The sequence below is a fragment of the Capsicum annuum genome, chromosome 5, assembly GCF_002878395.1.
Source record: "Capsicum annuum cultivar UCD-10X-F1 chromosome 5, UCD10Xv1.1, whole genome shotgun sequence".
NCBI lineage: Eukaryota > Viridiplantae > Streptophyta > Magnoliopsida > Solanales > Solanaceae > Capsicum > Capsicum annuum.
The window spans coordinates 1,138,842-1,160,643 of NC_061115.1; the positions used below are offsets into that span (position 1 = coordinate 1,138,842).

Below are 21,802 nucleotides of genomic sequence, written 5' to 3' on the forward strand. Positions count from 1 at the left end.
GAACAGAAAACGAATCAGTGCGACAAAGAGTTGAATCTTAGTTGATCTTGATCTTGATCTTAAAAGCTACTATGTTAAGCTAAATCTCAGTGGATCGTTGTAGCAAAGTCACTCTATATCGCACAGAACCTGAGCGGATGAAGAAGATGTACAACAAACAAATGATCATGTTGTGATGATGGTAACACCAAGGCAACTCTGTCACTTACAATATCTCGGCGCGTATAACATAACTGTTGTGGTTGTTCAAAGGTAAACCTATTGTTTGTTCACCATTATTATGTTCTTATTATTATATTATTGTTAGTAAACAGATAGTTGTTGAGGATGAGGACTATGGTGTTTGTTAAAGATTATGTGCGGATTTTCTCTCTTTTTCTTCTTCTTCATTTTTTATGAATATTTTGTACGTGTTGACTTACTGTACACAAATATGCCACTTGAGGGCGGGCGCCATTAATACTCTTATGGAAAAACAGTTCTATATCTGAATTTTGACGAAATTTATTGTAACATGCTTTAACTTTGTGAGGTATTATAATCCTCCTTGACTATTTATTATCGTATTTTGTGGCATATATTTATTCAACAGAACCACTATGTGAGGTCTTAAGTGGTCTCGTTAGATAAATATATGCTATAGAAATATCATAATAAATAATTAAGGGGTCAGAGGACCCCCCGCAAAGTTGAAGCGTGTTGCAATAAATTTCGTCAAAATTTAGGTATATTTCTGACTTTTTCCCCATACTTTTATTGTCACGTTTTGCTTTTTGAGAGTCAAATATTATGAAATTTGGCCGATATTTTAAAAAATATATATTTTTTTATCATGTTAATATGAAAAAAATTACAACACAATAGCTATTGGGGCAATGAGAAACTCGGACAATAAATTATGTATCCACCTCTATTTACATTGAATAACGATGAAGGGATCTCAATTATCGCACCATATTCTCTGGTTATAATACTAAAATAAATCAAATTATAGTCATATCTTATAGTAAGTTTTTTTTTTTAAAAAAAAAAGGGGAATATACTCTGTTTAAGTAGTTAAAGCAACTTATATGTTTGAATTTATAATAATAATAATAATAATAATAATAATAATAATAATAATAATAATAATAATAATACATTATTGTTTATTGTATATTATACCATCATTACAACCAGTATTGATACAGTTTACTGTGCCTGTTTTATGATAAAATTAATAGGCATAGCAAGTATTTAATAATTAATATAATTTAGACAACTTGTCTTGTCTTTTTAGTACTCCCTTCGTCCCATTTTACTCGTTTCAATTTGACATTATATATTGATTAAGAAAAATAATTAATTATATGATTATTTTACCATAATACTCTTATTAAATAATGTTTACATTTTAATTTAGAGAAAAAATAATTAACACTAAGGGTAAAAAAGGAAAAAAAAATAATTGAAAAGGACAACTAAAATGAGAAATCAAATTAAAAAATGTGGAACGAGTCTGTTTCATATTAGTTGATCCCTATTGATTTGGCACACACATTAAGAAAATATTAATTAGGGGGTTATTTTATCAAATTAACCTTATCAATTATATTTTGAAAATATAAATTTGAGTAAGTACACTTTGTTTAGTCATTTAATATTAAGGATAATATTGGAAGATCATAATAAAATTATCTTGATTTCATCAAAGGAACAATTAAACTGAAATAAATATTTTTAATAAGAGGCCAATTAAAACTAAAGGAAGGGAGTATAGCTAAAAGTCATTTGAGAAAGTGGTCTGAAAGTAGTTGAAAGTTAGCTGCATCTTTAATGGTGAACATAAAGAAATTAAAAATGTCAACCCCCTAATTATATTTTATTTCCCTTTCACATTTAATAACTTAATTAATTGACATAGACAAGTTAACCAACAAAGGTATTTTGGTCAAAATGTTGTGTTGTAAATGTAAATGCTATGGTAGTGTTGATGTGCCAAATTGTACCAATTCCCATTAATTTTTTCATTCTTTGGCTACAAGTTTCCTTGGTTGACTCCAATACTGACATGTTAGTAAAGTAGTAGCAGCATCTACGTTCGATATTCGGTTCGAAGTTCGAATTTGATAATTTAGTAATCAATATTTGAAAGTATATACCATGTACCATATTTATAAAATTGGTTCGGCAATCGATAAATTAAAATTTGATTCGATACGATTTTTGGCAATACCATAATACGATTTTTGGTAATATCATATTCGGAATACGATTTTTACAAATATATTATCAAGGTCTAAGAGATTTTTTGGGATGATACTACTATTGTCTGTTGAATTGATTAGACATATCGTATTACATATATAGAGAGAGAGTGAGAGAATTCGATATTCGGTAAATATAAAATATCAAACGATATTAATATCTTGTACCAAACTCAATCTCGAATACCGAAATATTAAAATTTTACTCTCAAATACCATACCAAATATTGAATTAACGAATATCAATTACCAATTTTTTTTGTTCGGATCGGTAGTTCGATTTTCGGTAATTTATGTCCAACCCTAATAGAAGTGTAGTCAGTGACGGAGTCAGGAATATGATGAAAGGTGTTCATTTTTTTTTTCAGTTGCGTTACAGACATGCAAAATAAATACATACTCATAATAGCTAACATTTAATTTATATACCCAATATTTTTTTTCGATGAATAATGTGCACCTGACCACCCTTTGATATAGATGGCTCCGCCCATGAGTGTAGTAGTAGTAGTATTTCCTCCCTCCATCGTTACTTGTTCACTATGATCGTGTTCGAATAAAGATAACGACGCTCCTCTGATATCTTGAGTCGATCATAATAGAATAGATATGCGAAACAATCAATAGAGGTCGGACCACAAGAGCGTATTTGTATCTATGACCTCCTCGTCACATAGCTACACAAAATAGTAACCAAATCAAGAATTCAAAAAAAAAATAAAAAATAGAAAAAGCAAAATCCTAAGCAAAATGACGGTTTGAGTGAAATGACTGTATTACCCTTTTCTCAGTAAAAAATGTGCCGCATAATCGTATACAACGAACACGATTTACGTGTAAATAAAAAAAGTTCTAAAATTACACAAAAGTCCCTCAATTTATCAAACTCCAAGGGACTAGTCACTAAAGTCTTAAAATTAAACACAATTGTCCCTCAATTGTTTTCAAACTACAATGGTTAATTTATCTATAATTCTTTTGGAGCAATTTCAATAATACTTTATTTGTTTGTTTATTTTAGGTCTCAATTTACTCAAGTGAGAGGAGGAGAGTATTGGAGTAACTCGTAAGCAGTGGTGGAGCTACATATAAGGTAGGGGGTTCATCCGAATCCCCTTCGACGGAAAATTGTACTATATATGCATGGTTAAATTATTTTTTTTTATGTATAAATAGTAGATGTCGAACCCCCTTCGGTTAGTTCGTATGTTCACCTGTGAATCCCCTTGGTGCAATCCTGGCTCCGCCACTACTCGTAAGTCGTTGCCAAGTAACCTGGAAGTCACAAGTTCAAGCTGTGGAAACAGTCTCTTGCATAAATATGAAGTAAGGATGCATACAATAGACTCTTGGCCCTTGGGGTCTGGTCTTTCCGGAACCACGCGCGTAGCAAACACTTTAGTGCACATATACACTCAAAACTTATGATCCTAAACATATCATGACATATTTACAATAGTAAGAACATGTCACTAATTTTTTTTTAAAATTAAATTAATTATTTTAATTATAAAAAAGTGATTATTTCCCTATTTAAAAAGGAGGGCAAAGCATGTGAGATAGCTTGTTCCAAAAACAAGAGCTCCTTAAGATTGAGGCCCATCTTCTACTCTATTTTCAGGCCCATTTACATCACAAAAGATGGAGGCCCATTTCCTTGAGAAGCCCAAGTTGGTAGTCATTTGCACTTTTGTCCTTATTTTATGCTGATTTTAAATTGGCCAAAACAATATAAATCCTGACAGTTTGGAGCTTAAATATAGAAAATTCTGACATTTTGCATAATTAGTAAAAATTTGGATTTTGAATCCATCGAGATACATAATTAGCTCAAGAAACATCCAACGAAGATACATTTGTTCTCTGTAAAGATACATAATTAGTTTCCAATGCATTTTTTTTCGATTTTGAATCTGTCGAGATACATAATACATCCAATAAAGATATATTTTTTCCTTTGTAAAGATATATAATTAGCTCTCGGTATATATTTTTAAATTTTGAATTTATCGAGATACATAATCAGCTCCCGATCCATTCAATAACAATATATAATAGTTGGATTTTTATAATTATTCTGTACGGGTGAATATTTGTGTAAATATGATAAGTTAGAAGTGTATGTTTATGTTATTTAAATGGTAACAACTCGTTGCATTAAAGCTTTCACCTTGTGTGGGGTCTAAGAACGCACTAGACCCCTCGACATAAAATTATACTATTTATATGCGTTCAACATTATTTATTTTATGAATAAGGGGCAAAGGGATTGATCAAGAGAGATCTTTTGTTCTTTTTATATATAAGATCGTGATTCAATCCGCATATATTTGATAAAGAGTATAATCTTATCCTTTGTGAATAATCAAAAATAGATAGTGTTCAATCGAAACACAAAAAATGTGACTAAATTGGTCTTAGTTAATTTTTCGGGTGGAAAGATCGTGGAAGAAGGGGAAATTCTCGAATGCGAGAAAGGACCCAATGAATTCAAAAGAATTGAACGAGGAACCGTGTGAGGTAAAAATCTCATATACGGTTTTGTAGTATATATAAATTTATATCTAAGATACGAAAAATATAAATTAAAATGAGTTAGATTATATTTGTTATAGTATATATTAACCTCTCTTCGATTAATTTGTATGTTTGCTTTATTAAATTTTGATTCTTTTTAATAAAAATTCTAACTCCATCAACTAAATTAGATCACTGTATATTGTATGCAGCCTCGCTTTACGTTTTTGCAAAGGTTGAGATCCAAAATTAAAAGGCATAGTTTATATACTCCATTATATTATGCCAAATTATAATACATGGTCCAATTCAATTAACCACCTCCATAATTTTCCTTGTCTATCTTTCATCTCGTGGCTGCAAAACACACACACACACACACAGTAAGATATACCAAATATAGCCAAAAATTGTACACACACACACACACACACAGAGTGAGCTAGCCATTAGCAAAATGGCGAGTACCAATTTTTGGCGCCCAAAATTCATTCATCAATACCAAATTCCTATAACTATTCATCAGCAGAATTGCTTTGATATTTCTACAAATTTTTACTTCAAAAACAGCAGTGGAGTTGGAGCGCCACGGCAGCGGCAGAGGAGGAGTAGGAGGTTGTTTGTGCAATGTCAAACAGCTGCTACTGACATTGAAGTCATTGCTCGTGCTGGCAAAGATCGGCTAATGAAGGTTTCATTTTGCTTTTTTTTTTTTTGTGTGTTTTTTTGAGTTTGGTAGGTGTTTTTGGACTAAATTATAGTGTTGAAATTAGTCGAGGTGCGTGCGAGCTGTTCCGGACACCATGATTATATATTAAAAAATAGCAACTAACTTGCTATCACAAGTTAAAATTCATTAATTATGTCAAAAAGACGGGTATAAAAATGTATTTACACAATCAGCTCACTACTTATTAGGTAACTATAAGTTAAGTTGCTTGGACTCTCCAAAAATATTGCTGCACCCGTGTCGGACCTTGAAGTCATTGCTCGTGCTGGCAAAGACCACCTAATGAAGGTCACATTTTGCTTTTCTGTGTTTTGTGAGTTTAGTAGGTGTTTTTGGACCAAATTATAGTGTTGAAATTAGTCGAGGTGCGTGCGAGATGTTCCGGACACCATGGTTATATATTAAAAAAATAGCAACTAACTTGCTATCACAAGTTAAAATTCATTAATTATGTCAAAAAGACGGGTATAAAAAAATATTTACACAATCAGCTCACTACTTATTAGGTACCTATAAGCTAGGTTGCTCGGACTCTCCAAAAATGTTGTTGCACCTGTGTCGGACCTTGAAGTCATTGCTCGTGCTGGCAAAGACCACCTAATGAAGGTCACATTTTGCTTTTCTGTGTTTTGTGAGTTTTGTAGGTGTTTTTGGACTAAGTTATAGTGTTGAAATTAGTCGAGGTGCATGGTCCGGGTACCATGATTATATTAAGAAATAGCAACTAATTTGCTATCACAAGTTAAAATTCATCCATTATGTATAAAAAAAATATTTAAATTATCAGCTCACTTATAAGGTAACTAGAAGCTAATTTGCTCGGACTCTGGAAAAATGTTGCCGCAATCGTGTCGAATCCTCTAAAATTGCACTACTTTTGAAGGAGCTGACTTGCACCCTGTCATATTTTTGAAGAGTCCGAGCAACATAGACTATGTGTCATTGCTCGTTCCGGCAAAGACCGGATAATGAAGGTTTCATTTTGCTTTTTTGTGTTTAATTTATATGCACTGACGGTCGTTTAGTAGGTGTTTTTGGAATAAATTATAGTATTAGAAATTAGTTGAGGTGCGTGTGAGCTAGTCCAAGTACTATGATTATATTAAAAAATGGCAACTAATTTGCTATCACAAGTTAAAATTCATTCATTATGTATAAAAAAGTGCGAGAAGTGAGGTTGCATTGGTTCGAGCATGTGATGAGGAGGGACTCTGAATGCTCCAGTTTGGAGGTGATGGTTTTAGGCGTGGTAGAGGTAGGCTGAAGAAATATTAGAGGAAGGTGATTAGGCAGGACAGGAGGCAGTTACAACTTACGAAGGACATGAGTCTTGATAGGAAGGTGTGGAAGACGCGAATTAGGATAGAGGGATAGTAGGTAGGAGTACGTTCGTAATAGTAGGGAAGTGTGCTCTGTTTTTATTTGTGCTTATAGTGTTTTGCAGCCTCTCGTTCGTGTTATTTTGGTGATGTTTTTGTATAGTTAATTTACAATATCACTTTGTGGGTGTTTTGTTTCCCTTACTATATAACGGTGTGATATCCCTTTTTTTTTTGTTGCTTTTATGATTTTTGTTTGATTATATTTGTTATATGTCCTGAGCCGGGGGTCTATCAGAAACAACCTCTCTACTTCAGATGCGGTAGTGGTATGGACCGCGTACACTTTACCCTCCCTAGGCCCCACTTTGTGGGAATACACTGGGTATGTTGTTGTCGTTGTTGTTGTAGCTCACTTATTAGGTAACTATAAGCTAAGTTGCTCGAACTCTCCAAAAATGTTGTCGCGCTCATGTCGAATCCTCCAAAATTGCACTACTTTTGAAGGACCTGACATGCGCACCCTATGATTTTTTTGAAGAGTCCGAGCAACATAGACTATAAGTAGGTTAGATAAATCTCTTGATTAATTGATTATTTGGTAAAAATTGTTCTAACTTATCATCACAGGGTTAAAATTCATTGATAGCATAAAAACTGCAGATGTATAAAAAGTATTTACACAATCAGCTCATTCATGAGGTAATTATAGGTAAATCTCTTGACAAGGATTAATTGATCAATGATTATCTTATAGAAAATGATAATTATTCTAATATCATAGGTTAAAATTCATTGGTTTTGTAAAAACTAGTCTAGATCATTTGGTGCTTCATGTGTAAAAGTACCGGCGAAAGTGTAAATCATCTTCTTTTTTTTGGATAACCGTGGTGTCCGGGCCAGCTTTTGCACACCTCGGCTAAATCCACGGTATACTTGCCACCTCCCACCAACAACAAATACCAGGCAACTATGCCACCAAGGCTAGGACAGATGGACGAATCACCTTCATGTTAATTGTAAGGTGGCTAGTCGGTTATGGAGGTGGCCCTAAATTTGTTTAGGACACAATGAGTCATGTCAGGCATAGTGAAGGAGGCTTTGCAAAGTTGGACTCTTAAAAGAGGGAAGGAAAGCACGAAAGCATGGAGCATTGCAACCTTGGTAGTCATGTGCGTCATTTGGAAAGAGAGGAATAGGAAGGCTTTTGAAGGGGTTGAACTTGATTTCGTAAAGTTAAAGAGTAGTGTTTTGTACATAGTTTACTTTTGGTGTACTTTCGATGTCCCAATTTGTATAGAGGACTGGACCTCTTTTGTTGAGAACCATATTTTGGTATGTGTTCTCTTCTTTTGGCATATGTATACGGGGTTTCCCCAAACCGTTAATAAAATTGTTTACCTTATCAAAAAATAAAAATAAAAATAACTTAAGTGCTTTGGTTTTTCATTGTTTTTGTGATATTTCATTTGGTTAGATGAATTGACATTTGCTATTTTTGTATGTATAGGTGCCAATATCAAATATAAGGAATTTCTGCATTATAGCACATATTGATCATGGGAAATCGACGTTGGCAGATAAGTTACTGCAAATGACGGGAACCGTAGAGAGCCGAGACATGAAGGAACAGTTTTTGGATAATATGGATTTGGAGAGAGAAAGAGGCATCACTATCAAATTGCAGGTACATTGTAATTACTATTCCAGAACCCCAACAAGGAAAAAGAAATATTTACTTGGTGTCAATGTGAGCTTTGGGTAAGATTTCTGGTATAGATAATAGTGTGTTTGAGGATTTATGAAGATAGGAAAATCATGTGGTGGGAACTAGAGAAGAAAGAAATTCATCAAGTATATAAATGCCATGAAGGAACAGTCACAAGTGTGTAGGAGATTCACAGGAGTTCTCCGTAAGCATGAACTTACAAGAGGGATTTACATCAAGTGCATGCTTGTTTGCGCTAGTTATGGATGAGCTAACCAACATAACCAACAATATACATAATAAATTCCCATGGTATATGACACCCTTGTATATGGCACCTAAGGGTGTGGCCTAGTGGTCAATGAAGTCGGTTAGAACCTGAGGTCTCAGGTTCAAATCGCAGCAGAGACAAAAAAACTAGGTGATTCTTCCCAGTTGTCCTAGCCTTGGTGGACAAAGTTACTTGGTATCTGTTGCTAGTGGGACGTGGCAGGTATCCCGTGGATTTTGTCGAGGTACGCAAAAGCTGCCTGGACACCACAATTGTCAAAAAAAAAAAAGTCCCATGGTATATGTTATTTACAGCAGTATTATGTTAATTGACTAAAGTTGCAAGAGTGTCAACCAAAGTTTGAATTAGTGTCAACCAAAGTTTGAATTATGTCTTGAAACCCTTCTTTGTCTCAGTATTGATAATTCTATTTGCAATCCGTGTTTATCTGCCTCATTTGCCTTATATCTTGTTATTTTGCTTATTTTTGCAAACCTTCTTCATTTACATCTCTTTAGCTGAGGTTTTATTGGAAACAACCTCTCTGCCCACGAAAGGTAGGGGTAAGGTTTATGTACATCTTTTCATCCCCTGACCCCACTTGTGGCATTATACTGGATATATTGTTGTTGTTGTAATGCAAACATAGGAAATTCATGTAGATTTTTGTTGCAGGCTGCTCGAATGCGTTTCATTTATGAAAATGAACCATATTGCCTTAATCTGATTGACACTCCAGGTCATGTAGATTTCTCGTATGAGGTATGTGGCAGAGACGGTTTTAACATGAAAGTCTTGTGCTAACCCTCAATTTTACAGTATGCCAATTGCCAATCATCCTAATCTTATAATGTAGAAAGTCTAGAAACTATGTATGCATATGGTTGTTATTTCATGGTTCATATTCCAGGATAAGCGGGTTACTGAGCTAGATATTGATGTTGTCAAAACAACAAGGAATCTGTGTTGCTCCTGTAACAATATTACAGGAAAATTTCCTTTATATATGAAATGATTGCATCATCATCTTAAATTGAGGACTTCATGTACCAAAGCTGAACCTGGTCATAACTTAAACTATATCATTTCTTATCCAATCTGAATCTAACAACATTGTATGGTTTGTGTGGTGAATAGCTCATCAAGGATTCAAATTGTAAGTTGCATTCACCATGACATATGCCATTAATTGGTGGGTGTTATTGTTGATTTGGTTCGTTCGAAATGAGTCAACCAAAGCAAAAGAGATTGTAGAGGTTAAGCCTACTATTATGTACAATTATTGATCTTGAAAGAGATCGGAGACCAACAATTTTACTTATAGCATTTATCTAATACTTCCTCTGTTCTAATTTATTTGACATACTTTCCTTTTTATCCACCCAAAAAGAATGTCATGCTTCTTTTTTAGAAATAATTTAACTTAAAATTTTTCAATTTACTTGTATGGCTATGACTTATTTTAAACCACAAGTTTTAAAAACCTCTTTCTTTCTTAAACTCCCGGCATAGTCAAAAACCGCCACATAAATTGGGATCAATATATTTCTAATATTTTCGTAAAACTTCTTTTCTGAGTTGTCTGTTAGGGGATAATCAAGTGAGATCGGTTTCAAATATATGTGGGTCCAACTATAAATATCCTACTCCTTACCGATTGTTATAATTTAGCTTTGGAAATGTTGACATGACTCGCTGATCATTTACATTGGTGTTGAAATGTAAATAATGCATTTTCACTTAAACCTTGCTCTCTGTTTTCTAATGACTATCTGACTTTCATCTAACCTAGTGGAGTCACCCAATATGCTATAAATTAGCAGACTAATTCACCAAAATGCATACCGCATTTGTTGTGTGCAAAGGTGATTGATTTTGTGGATTTATCTCCTGTGAAACACAAACTGATTTCCATTTGATGCCATATTAATTCTTCACTAATATCAGGTCTCTCGGTCTCTTGCTGCCTGTGAAGGTGCACTGCTTGTTGTTGATGCTTCCCAGGTTTAAAAACGTCTCTCCTGTATATTTTTAATTCATACGATAATGATGATTCTAAGTTGCAGTTCCAATAAGTTGCTATAATTAAAGAATATGACTATTGTATTTCATTTTATACAATAAATGGAGCTCTTTGCAGTGACCAAATCTGAAGTTGAGTTCTTATGTTATAGGGAGTAGAGGCGCAAACCCTGGCTAATGTGTATCTAGCATTGGAAAACAATCTTGAGATCATCCCGGTAAGCTGGTGGAATGCTAATGTGTATCATTGATATATCGTGACTTACATTCTAATCACATAACTATATCAGATGTTTCAATTGTGGCAAATCTTAGCTGATTTCTGGTGTTTCAGGATTTGTTATTGTTAATGGTTTCAAGCAATTCATGATTAATGGTTTTAAACTCGCTTAATCTGTGTTTCCAGACTGTTGAAAGTCCACAGCATTGATTAAGTTATAGATTAAAATGTGTCTTCATTCAATACTTGTTTTAATTAATTGAACTTGAGTTGAGAATCCTATGAAGATTGTTCCGTAAAACATATAGCATTTTAGAATATACTGTATACAATTGTAGGAATTTAAATACGTACCTTTATTGTCCATATACTAAGAATCTTATATAAGATGCTCCTCTTGTATATCATCAGCAACCAAATTTTTTAAGAGTTCCTTCTCTTTTCTTTGCTCTCCTTTTAATGTCACCCGAGCTTCTAATTAGTAGACTCCTATGTAGCTTCTGTTTAAGGGTTCCCAAAGTGTGTTAGGGAATGCTACACACTAGTTTGTTGATTTTTTAATGTGCTCTAGATCATGCATGGGATGCAGGGGCGTCTTTGCTCTCATCATTTCTTATTCGCGGGTTTCCAAAGTGTGTTAGGGAGCGCTACACACTAGTTTGTTGATTTTTTAATGTGCTCCAGTCTCTAGATCATGCTCGGGATGCAGGGGCGCTCTCATCATTTGTTATTCGTTATGAAGCCTCAGTTCTTTTGTCATTGTTATCTTCAAATCATGTTGTTTTGTACTTATTTAGTTATATATTTATTTACAAGATATGATTCTTCTCCTCAGGTTTTGAACAAGATTGATCTTCCAGGGGCTGAGCCAAGTCGTGTTTGTCAAGAGATAGAAGAGGTTGGTTTGTTGGTATAAATGCAGTCAGGATTTTTGTGTCTGTTGCTATAATTTTAGAAACTATTTGTGTACCATTATAAATGTCTGCGCCACTAAATCAATATGCTATGGCTATTATTCTTGCTACCCCTCTGGTTGTCATTCTCAATATTACTAATGCTGTTATGACTAGTATTACTTGCTCTCTATATTTTTTTTGCAAATTTTCTCTAAGGTTAGATGACCATTATAACGCCTTTATTAATAATTCATGTTTTTCCATGCTTTGCTGTCAATGGTTTCTGTATAGCTGTCAGGATATGATTGAAGGAAAAAGATACTTGACGCTTCTGTAACTTCACATTTAACCATAGAATCAACTCGTCTTGTTGTATAGATTGTTGGCCTGGATTGTAGCAATGCAATATACGCCTCAGCTAAGGTAAGTTCTTTTGTAACACTCATTTTCCATTCTTTATGTTCAAAGAATACATGGCCGATTCTACTTTTCTCCAAAGAGAAGAAAATGTGAAGTAGTGGTTGAACAACTACCCTATTACAACGTGTGGAATTTGATGCGTGTTTTCTCCTCATAGGAAGGAATAGGTATTACTGAAATTCTAAGCGCGATTGTTCAGAGGATTCCACCTCCAGGTGATACTGCTGGAAGGCCTCTGAGGGCTCTTATATTTGACAGGTATATCTGATTGATAGCCCTTTGAATATACTAGTGTTATTTTACTACTATTTTCAGATATTGGATAGCTTATGCATGGTAATACTCATTAGATTTTGAATCTGTTGTAATACTCAATGTTAAATACTGGATATTAATCTCAACATTACTGATGTTATCTAATATTTACTTTGTAAGATGTCACACATATTTGCAAGCAAAATTCTAACGTTGTGAAAATTTTTTAAGAGCTGCTAACATGTATTGATGTAAATTTTGGAATAGCATATTTTAAGTTCATAACTAACTGAATTTGTTCCCCTTTGCAGTTACTATGATCCATATCGGGGTGTTATTGTCTATTTTCGAGTCATTGATGGAACTATTAAGAAAGGTGACAGAGTGCTTTTTATGGCCAGTGGGAAGGTATGGTTTCTTAATTATGTGCTTTACCTTTTCTTTTGTACCAGGTGGCCATTTGGAAAAACATCACCTAATATTCTGTGATACAGTTGCTGATTCTATGTGCTCCGGTGTTGAGAGTCATAGTCTGACTTATTGTTCGAAAAGGAAGATCTTATTTGCCACCCAAAGAGAATGTAAGGCAAGAACAGTTCGTGGCAGTACAGCTAAAACCTATGTGTGTGAAAAAGTAATCTTTTAGAGTTCATAAGTTTTTTGTGTTTCATACAATTAGGGGTTCAATGCTAGAACATCTAATGTGTGTTAAAAGAAAATCTTCTACAAGAAATAGTACGCTTTTTTCCATAGAATTAGTAGTTCATTCTAGAACCTCCAAATCTTGAATAACCCTTTGGATCTGATAAAGTAATATCATTGACCTCCTGAGGTCTTAAAGAATTAGACATTTTCTGACATACAGCCTTATCAGTGGAAAACTATTTCTCTGTTTATCTTCTTTCTTTTTTCTTTTTATTAGTTTTCTGATTAGAATCGATGTGTTAAATCCTGAAGGCATCTTGTTCTGATGCTGTATTAGTCTCTACTTAAATCCTCTTTTCTTATCTACAAGGATTTTCTTAATTCCTTACCAGTCTACAAGAGATGACCTTCTTTTCCGTTTCTCTTATTCGGTTAATGGATAGATCACAAATACCTGTTGGCTTATTCTCAACTACAACAAATGCAGGATTATTATGCTGATGAATTAGGAGTTTTATCTCCCAACCAGTTGCAAGTTGATCAGCTATATGCTGGAGAGGTAAAATATCTTCTCTGACTAATTTAATTTTGCTACTTCTTATTTATCAGAAAAAATATCTACCTCTCGTCAAAAACACAATAAGCAATTATCTACCACATCTACATTTAGAGTTCCCAGACTGCTACAACCTAAACCGACAGATGGATTTGCTTCTACAGTTAATTATTGAGAAATCATGCCCAACAATGACAATAATACTAGGTAATTTCTTCCCATCTACCTAAACTGTGATGGCTAGAGTTACTCGGTACCTTTGCTGGTGGGAGGTTAGGTAGGTGCTCATAAGCTGGCCTAGACACCAAAATAAAGGGCATCCGGGTGCACAAAACATCCCGCGCTAGAGAAGCCGGGGAAGGGCCGCACCCCGAGGCGTTAGATATAGATAGCCTACCCTAATGCAAGCATTAGCGGCTGCTTCCACAGCTCGAACCCCTGACCTATCAAAAAAATTATCGAGAAATCATCGCATTAAAGTATTGCAAATCATTGAAAAATGAAAAAGAAACTAATAATTGATTTGACAGCAATAACAAATCATGTTGGGGTACCTTCAAATCTTCATTTTTAAACAGGTCTCTTTAAATGATGGGATTGTAAGATTTTCACTTTTTCAGTTTATCATTTCAGGTGGGCTTTCTTTCAGCTTCCATAAGGTCCGTAGCTGATGCTAGGGTGGGTGACACTATAACACACTTCCAAAGAAAAGCTGAACAATCACTACCAGGATATAAAGAGGCTACACCAATGGTTTTTTGTGGCTTGTTCCCTGTTGATGCCGACCAGTATTTTTCTATTTAATACTTTATTTATATATATGAATTCAAATAGATTTGCCCCTGTAACTGGTTGTCAACATTCCCGCAGGTTTAGTGAGCTTCGTGATGCGTTGGAGAAATTGCAACTTAATGATGCTGCATTAAAGGTTTAAAAAATTGACTTGCAGTATAAATATGACAGTTTTCTGCTAAGTTCCTGAACATTCTCATAGCAATACTTTTGAAAACTTGTCGAGCATTATTATTGTAGTCAATGTTCATAATCTTTTGCACCTTGCGTCATTTATTCTACTCTGGCTTTTATGATTTCCAATTTATGTTGGCAATGTTAGTTTTGTTCAGATTTATGCTTTCACACGAATTCGACCCTATTATGGTTCTTTGCCAACTATTACTTGCAGATTTATGCATATTCTAGTGTACTAGCCATTTTATCTTCCTTTTCACTTATAACAATGTGTTTGAAATAATGAGAGATGTGGCAATTGTTATGGATAGTTTTCATGAACTTGAAAGTTGCAAATTTATGCAGGAATTTTCTCTCATGATTCTAATTTTGTAGTTTGAGCCAGAGACTTCAAGTGCTATGGGTTTTGGATTTCGATGTGGGTTTTTGGGTCTTCTTCACATGGAAATTGTTCAGGTCAGAATAATGTTTGTGTTAACTTCCCTGCTAATAACTTGGTTTTCTTTTACCTTGATGGCTGTGCTGTCATGTGCTCTGATAAACTTTTGTTTCACCAGGAAAGGCTCGAGCGCGAGTACAATTTGTCTCTGATAACTACAGCCCCAAGTGTCGTTTACCGAGTCAATTGTATAGATGGTGAAACTGTAACATCTCTTTTCATGTATTCAAACTTTTTATTCTGAGTTGTGCCTATTTGTTCCAATGAAATTGGCAGAGCTTAGCTCTAAATGTGGACTTTTTAAAGGTTATTATAAATGGGATAATGTATTTCTGGTATGAGGAGAATTGACTGCGGATTCTTTTAAATTATTTGGGTTTAGACAACCTTGTGAAATATCTGCTTGCATTCGTGAAACCGTAGACTTTTGTATTCTGTCTATGCCATATAGCATAATAGGAAATATGATGGCTTTTACCAGTAAGGCAGTTACAAGAGTCAATTATTTCAACTTCTAGTGAAAGGACAATCAGATTTTTGATGTTGTCATTTAGACTGATAAATCATGTCACCTTCAATCTTCAAATCCTGAATCTGCCTGCCTCTGGTTAGACAAGACTGGGGAGGTTTATGTAATTTGAAAACTTACAAGAGGAACTTATGATACACAAAAAAGAAAGGTCATTCTAATTGAGGAACTTTATCTTTTATAACCTGGAGTGTTGCTTTTCATCTTTTAAGCTTTCATCCGTTCAAGTTGTCTACGTTCATTTTCCAATATTGCTACTTTTTAGTGGAGTCTGTCTTTTGATGCTATGTTTTTATATGCATGCATCTGATCTGATTCAGGTTGAGTGTTCAAATCCATCTTTGCTTCCTGAACCTGGAAAAAGACGGTCAATTGAGGAGCCATTTGTTAGGGTTGCTCTCTGAATTCCCGACTCTTGTAAAATTTGTCTTTTGATGCCGTCTCACTTCTAACTAGTTGGGCATCTGCTTGTGATTTTTCTCCACTCAGATTGAGCTGCTCACACCAAAAGATTATATTGGTTCTCTTATGGAACTTGCTCAAGATCGGCGAGGAATATTCAAAGAGATGAAGTATATTACCGAGAATAGAGCATCAATCATATATGAATTGCCACTCGCTGAGGTACTATTTTATAACTAGTTAACCAGTGCCCTGATGCAGCATCCTTTGTGGATTGTAAAAGGGGTAGGGTAATTTTCAATCCAGAGGATGTAAAATGTGAGCGGCTGTCTTTTTCTCACTAGTTGTTTTGGTACTTCACAATATATGCTGTGTATTCATTTTGTAAGGATTCCATGTGGAATTTTGTTTTCTTTTGTTTTTTATCAAGGAAGAATTCCACTGTTCTTTTGTTTTTATGTGAGCACGTGTATCAATGTTGAGCTGTATCTTTCTTTGCCCAGTCATGATGTGTCAATTTTCTTCATCAGATGGTTGGGGATTTCTTTGATCAGCTGAAGTCAAGAAGCAAAGGTTATGCAAGCATGGAATACTCCTTCATCGGGTAAGTCAATATAATATGCAGAGTCAAGTCTATCTCTAATGATTTGATCTCCTAATAATCTGAAAACTTACACACACTTATAGCTATTAACCCCATGTCTTATTTTCACTTTAAGTTCTTACTGAACATAGTGAAATCATGCTTCTAGCACGATTGATTTAATTCGGGTAATGAACATTCAGTTGGTTAATTTTTTCCAAGGTAAGGGAGACAAATTTGTATTCACATTTTCTTTTGTACCTTTCCACTTCCTCTTATAAAGGAGAACATTATGAAATCTCTTTCCACACAAAATCAGCCTATAGGAACTTCTTTTGCTTTTGCGTAAAAAAATTGTTAACTTGAACCAAATGATCTTGCTGCAGAAAGAAGATCCCTAGTATTATTCCATGAAAAAATTGTAAAAGTTAATAGGTCGTAAGCAACCGCTGCAATCTAGTTATTTTTACTTCTTTGTTTTTGTATCATGAATTTGACTTCAACATTCTAAACCTTACAGTTATACAGTGGTCAGACTTTTCGACACTCTGTGTCTTCACATTAAAGTTAAGAACTCTTTTACATGTGACCTTCATGGTAGGTATATCTGAAGAGAGCTCTCACTATTTCTGCTGAGTGTGTCAAAGGCACACATTTAGTTTGATGTTCTGAATCATGTGTACGTTTGGTATTTTTGTTCATGAATGCTTACAGTTAAATTACACATTAGCTTGATCCACAACTAAATTAATGGAATATCTGGATGCGTAAAAAGATATTTTCATCGATTCTCAAAGATTATTGCTGTTTTATTTCATGAATTGCAGATAACTTGCTTATGAGATATCCACTCTATTGTGCCTGCCAGGTATACAGAAAGTGATCTGATAAAGCTTGATATTCTCATTAATGGTGATCGTGTCGAACCCTTGGCAACAATTGTACATAAAGATAAGGTAAGGAAGTACCTACTAACATGTGTTTGTGCTTAAAATTGAAAGCAAATTCATGTAAAAGAGAAGAACCTACTGCATAAAGTTCTTCTGGTGCACTTTTCCTTGACAGTAGTGACGGTGTTAAATTATCTTGATGACAAGATTTGGAGTTTTTTCTCATGGAAATAATGTAAAAAGTAAATTATCCAATGTCAGCTACAGTTAACTGCACTTAACTCGGAAGAACTCCACATACATGCCTCATGAATATAGGTTAACAGAATATAAGTTGTCTTTCACGGGAGCATTCACTAGGTACCTGAAAATAGACTGGCAGGCAATTGTTTAAAGCTTTTTCTTTTCTTCGTTATTGATGGAATCCAAGTCATTTCCTCCTATAATCTTATTTACTGTTTATTGAAATCTTCAACCTTTGTGGAAAAATAAAAATGATTATTAATTGAGTCTACAGTTTGCAGGTATCTTGACTTTCTACTTCATTTACCAATCTGAAATTATTTCATCTTATTTGAGACATTATTGTCTTGGCACAGGTATGATGTAACATTTGCTCTCCTTTTGTCCAGGCATATTCTGTCGGAAGGGCTTTAACCCAAAAGCTAAAAGAACTAATACCCAGACAAATGTTTAAAGTACCAATCCAGGTAGTACGAATTGGTCATCTTTTTGCTTTTTATGATAATGAATTTTTGTAAAGAGTTTTCATATTTCACATTGTTTTTTCATTCCAAGAGGAGAAGATTTTCTCATTTATTCTTGGTGGTTTCTCATTGCGATGATATATAATGTTAGGATATCATTGCTATGCTTTTCGTGCTTTGATTCTTATTAAGGAAAAACTCTTAGTTACTTTGGTTTTCTTTCTAGTACTACAAAAGATATGTGCTTGTTTGAATGTGTACTTTCAGAAAGCATAAGATTGATTCATGGAGACTTTTGTATGAGGAGTAGACTTTTTTCAAAAGAGACAGTCTTGTGCTATTAATATACCAAAACATAAATCTCCATGACCTAAAACTATGCACGTTATGGATCAAAGCTATCAGTAAATTTAAACAACCTGCTATTATGTGTTTATCTGGTCAACATGGATTCAAGGTGAAGCAATTTTGCAGTGAATGCTAATCCCTGTCATAGCATATTAGTTTTATTGAATGCTTAATTTCTCATGATAGGCTACCATTGGCTCAAAAGTTATTGCCAGCGAGGCTATATCTGCTATCAGGAAGGATGTTCTTGCCAAGTGCTATGGTAAGATTACAAGATGATATTAACAGTCCGATATAGATATCGAAGTCACTCGTAAGAATTTTCATTCTGCTGCTGATGAGAATCTAGAATCTCTTAATTTGTTCTACATTCCATATTGTTTATGTAGGTGGTGACATTTCAAGAAAAAAGAAACTGCTCAAGAAACAGGTACCTTGCACTCCTTTTCCCAGAAACAAGTGCCTTACGTGATATCCTTGTTAATTGCCGTTCCTCATAATGGATGGTTAGACTGTATTCCTTAAATGTATTTGCTTGTGCTGTTACCAGTTTCATGCTTAATTGTGCAAAGAAAATCAAATTATTTACAACATGATTTTCACATTTTGTGAGTTGCGCTACACGGTTAGGTTTGTTATACTACCCAGAACTAGAAATCACGTGGCATCTTCGGGACTGTCTTATGCCCAAGGAATAACACTTGTAGATGTTGAAGCTTCAAATAGGTCTAGTATCTCTTAGATCACATAGATAAGCTCACATTATGAAGTTCAACTAAAAAAGGTTTAGATCATTCTTACACTTTCTCTAAATCGCGGTCCCCATTTCCTTTATTTCTCACGTTGTATCACAATTTTGATGAGAAATTTCAAATTACTAGTCTGGTTACATAGATGAGAAATATTATTGCCATGCATTTTTTAGCGATGCTGCATTAGCCCGATCTTCCCTTTATTGGCAGTCCCCTAGGGATATCCGAGCTTTCCTTTCTCCAAATGTTGTGCATCAACCAGCACCACCATGATGCTTGATATATTCCCGTGGAGAAAATCCGTTAAGGCGTGTTCCCATGTCGCGGTTCAGAGGTTTCACTCACCGACAACCACATATATTAGAACATTCAGGCACCATGCACGATCAGAATTTTCCTACAACCTTCTTGTATCAATTGGAGTTGACTCTTCAGGGCTACCTGGTATCTCAGTCCTGGACCTCTCCGACTACCCCGATAACCAATGTAGAGTGTTACGTTTACGTTTTCACTGAGGTTTCTCCATTTTCTTGTTTCTCATTATTTCCCAACAAGTGACTAGGTTCGATAAGATCCTTTTCCCTCCATTTCGTGTTTCTCTCCTTTACGGTTCTCCCTTCTGCCTTCTGGTGCTACATCATCTTTTAGCTTGTGTTTCTGTTATTATTTTTTTCTTTAGCAAATCTTGAAAAAGTAGTATAATCTAAATCCAGTACCTAGCCTGGTCATGTTTCCAATTGCTATTGGGCCTTCAGTTCTGAGACTCTTTAATTTGGAGGAAATCGTAGATTCTCGAGGTGGTAAGAGTACTTATCAACTAGTTATATCGACACTCTTCCCTGATCTGTTACTCCCACCGTTTTAATCCAAGTATCTTACTTCCCTTTTTAGTCTCTCTATGCTTGGTAACTCTCTAATTCGGTAATTCCTACATCCTATGTAGCATGTTTAAGACCAAAAGATTCAGAGAACTTCTTGGCACATCACGCACATAGTTTAAAACCAGAAGATTCAATAGTCTCCGCTCTTTGCTTAAACTCCGTATCTATTCAAACTAAGACACTCATATTGAAGAGGAGGAAGTAATATGAGATGGTAATAGCCCGGTGCACTAAAGCTACCGCTATGCACGGTGTCTTGGGGAAGGGCTCCACCACAAGGGTGTATTGTATGCAGCCTTACCTTGCATTTCTACCGGAGGCTGTTTCCAAGGCTTGAACCCGTTACCTCCTGTGACCATATGGCAGCAACTTTACCGGTTACTCCAAGGCTCCCCTTCTAATATGAGATGGTAATACTGTTCAATTATTTTCTTGTGAAATCGTTGCAGGTAAACTACGCTTTTGTACTCGTATCGCTTCTTATGGTTGTCGTGTTTACTTGTTGTATGTAAACTTGGGTCGAGCGATTACGCATAACGATTTATTTCCTGTATTTTTTTTCATCAGGCTGAAGGAAAGAAAAGAATGAAAGCTATTGGTAGAGTTGATGTACCTCAGGAAGCATTCATGGCTGTATTAAAACTTGAAAAAGAGGTCTTATAATTCATTTTTATTAGTAAAGGTTTTTTGCGTACGTCCTACCCTCGCCAGACCCTACTTGTCGGATTATACTGAATTCGTTGTTGTTTTTGGCAAGTTTTCAAAATGCAGAAAAGAAAGTGGGGTGGCGGGGTGGGTGGTGGGGTGGGGGTTAAACACAGTATTACAATTGTCTATAAAGGAAGATAGTTGATCAATATTCAAGTTTATTTCAAATTTTCACTATGATATATACCCGCTTTAAGGTCTGATTAATTCGGATTTGCATTGAAAAGTCCCACTTCGCGCACTCCTATAAAAAACAACTCCATACCAAAGGTTAAAACTCGAGACCTCTTGTTAAAAATGATGGAATACTTATTACTGCGTCGCACGGTCAAAATCTCAAGTGAATTATTCCACAATCTAATTTAGTTTATACTTGACAATGATCATAGCTAAGTTTCTATTTGAAACAAAAAATTACTACAAAGTCGCTAGTTCACCTCACGGTAAAAAATAAAAGTTAATGGTAAAAAAATATTACATCGCAAGCTATCGTTTTTCATGAGTTTAATATTTCAACTACCAATTCTTTTTTTTTTTTTTTTTGATAAATTCTTAATTTTAATTTTTCACACGATATATTTATGATTACAAGATTGACGAGCATTTTAATACATTTAACATATCTTTCATATAAGTTTACGAGATTTAAAAATTTTCTTTAATTTCTTCAAATTCAAAATCAAGTCAAAATAAGTCAAATAAATTGAAACGGAGACAGTGGCGGAGCCACATTTAGGCCAGAGTTTCATCCAAACCTTCTTCGACAAATTTCTGATTTCGAATTCCTTT

General features: G+C 34.6%; 1 protein-coding gene and 1 long non-coding RNA gene across 3 annotated transcripts; both read left to right on the top strand.

Annotated features, from left to right (window-relative positions):
- The first annotated feature begins 4,859 nt into the window (after positions 1-4,859).
- LOC107870053 (translation factor GUF1 homolog, chloroplastic) lies at positions 4,860-21,075 on the top strand. Of its 2 annotated transcripts, XM_016716445.2 has the most exons (22): positions 4,860-5,454; positions 8,323-8,499; positions 9,467-9,553; positions 10,739-10,795; positions 10,966-11,031; positions 11,869-11,931; positions 12,308-12,352; positions 12,507-12,607; positions 12,916-13,012; positions 13,737-13,808; positions 14,439-14,593; positions 14,676-14,733; positions 15,150-15,230; positions 15,332-15,418; positions 16,063-16,134; positions 16,232-16,366; positions 16,675-16,748; positions 17,596-17,683; positions 18,250-18,327; positions 18,859-18,934; positions 19,062-19,102; positions 20,873-21,075. In XM_016716445.2, the coding sequence occupies exons 1-22, from the start codon at positions 5,221-5,223 to the stop codon at positions 20,966-20,968; spliced, it is 2,040 nt and encodes a 679-aa protein (XP_016571931.1). In that variant the 5' UTR covers positions 4,860-5,220; the 3' UTR covers positions 20,969-21,075. The 2 variants fall into 2 exon arrangements, with proteins under 2 accessions (XP_016571931.1, XP_047268313.1); XM_047412357.1 differs by lacking the exons at positions 18,859-18,934; positions 19,062-19,102; positions 20,873-21,075 and having other exon boundaries at positions 5,055-5,454; positions 18,217-18,281.
- Positions 6,914-8,251, top strand: LOC124898658. Its single transcript, XR_007055370.1, has 2 exons — positions 6,914-7,197; positions 7,443-8,251. It is a non-coding gene; the product is annotated as an uncharacterized LOC124898658 (long non-coding RNA).
- Positions 21,076-21,802: the final 727 nt, after the last annotated feature.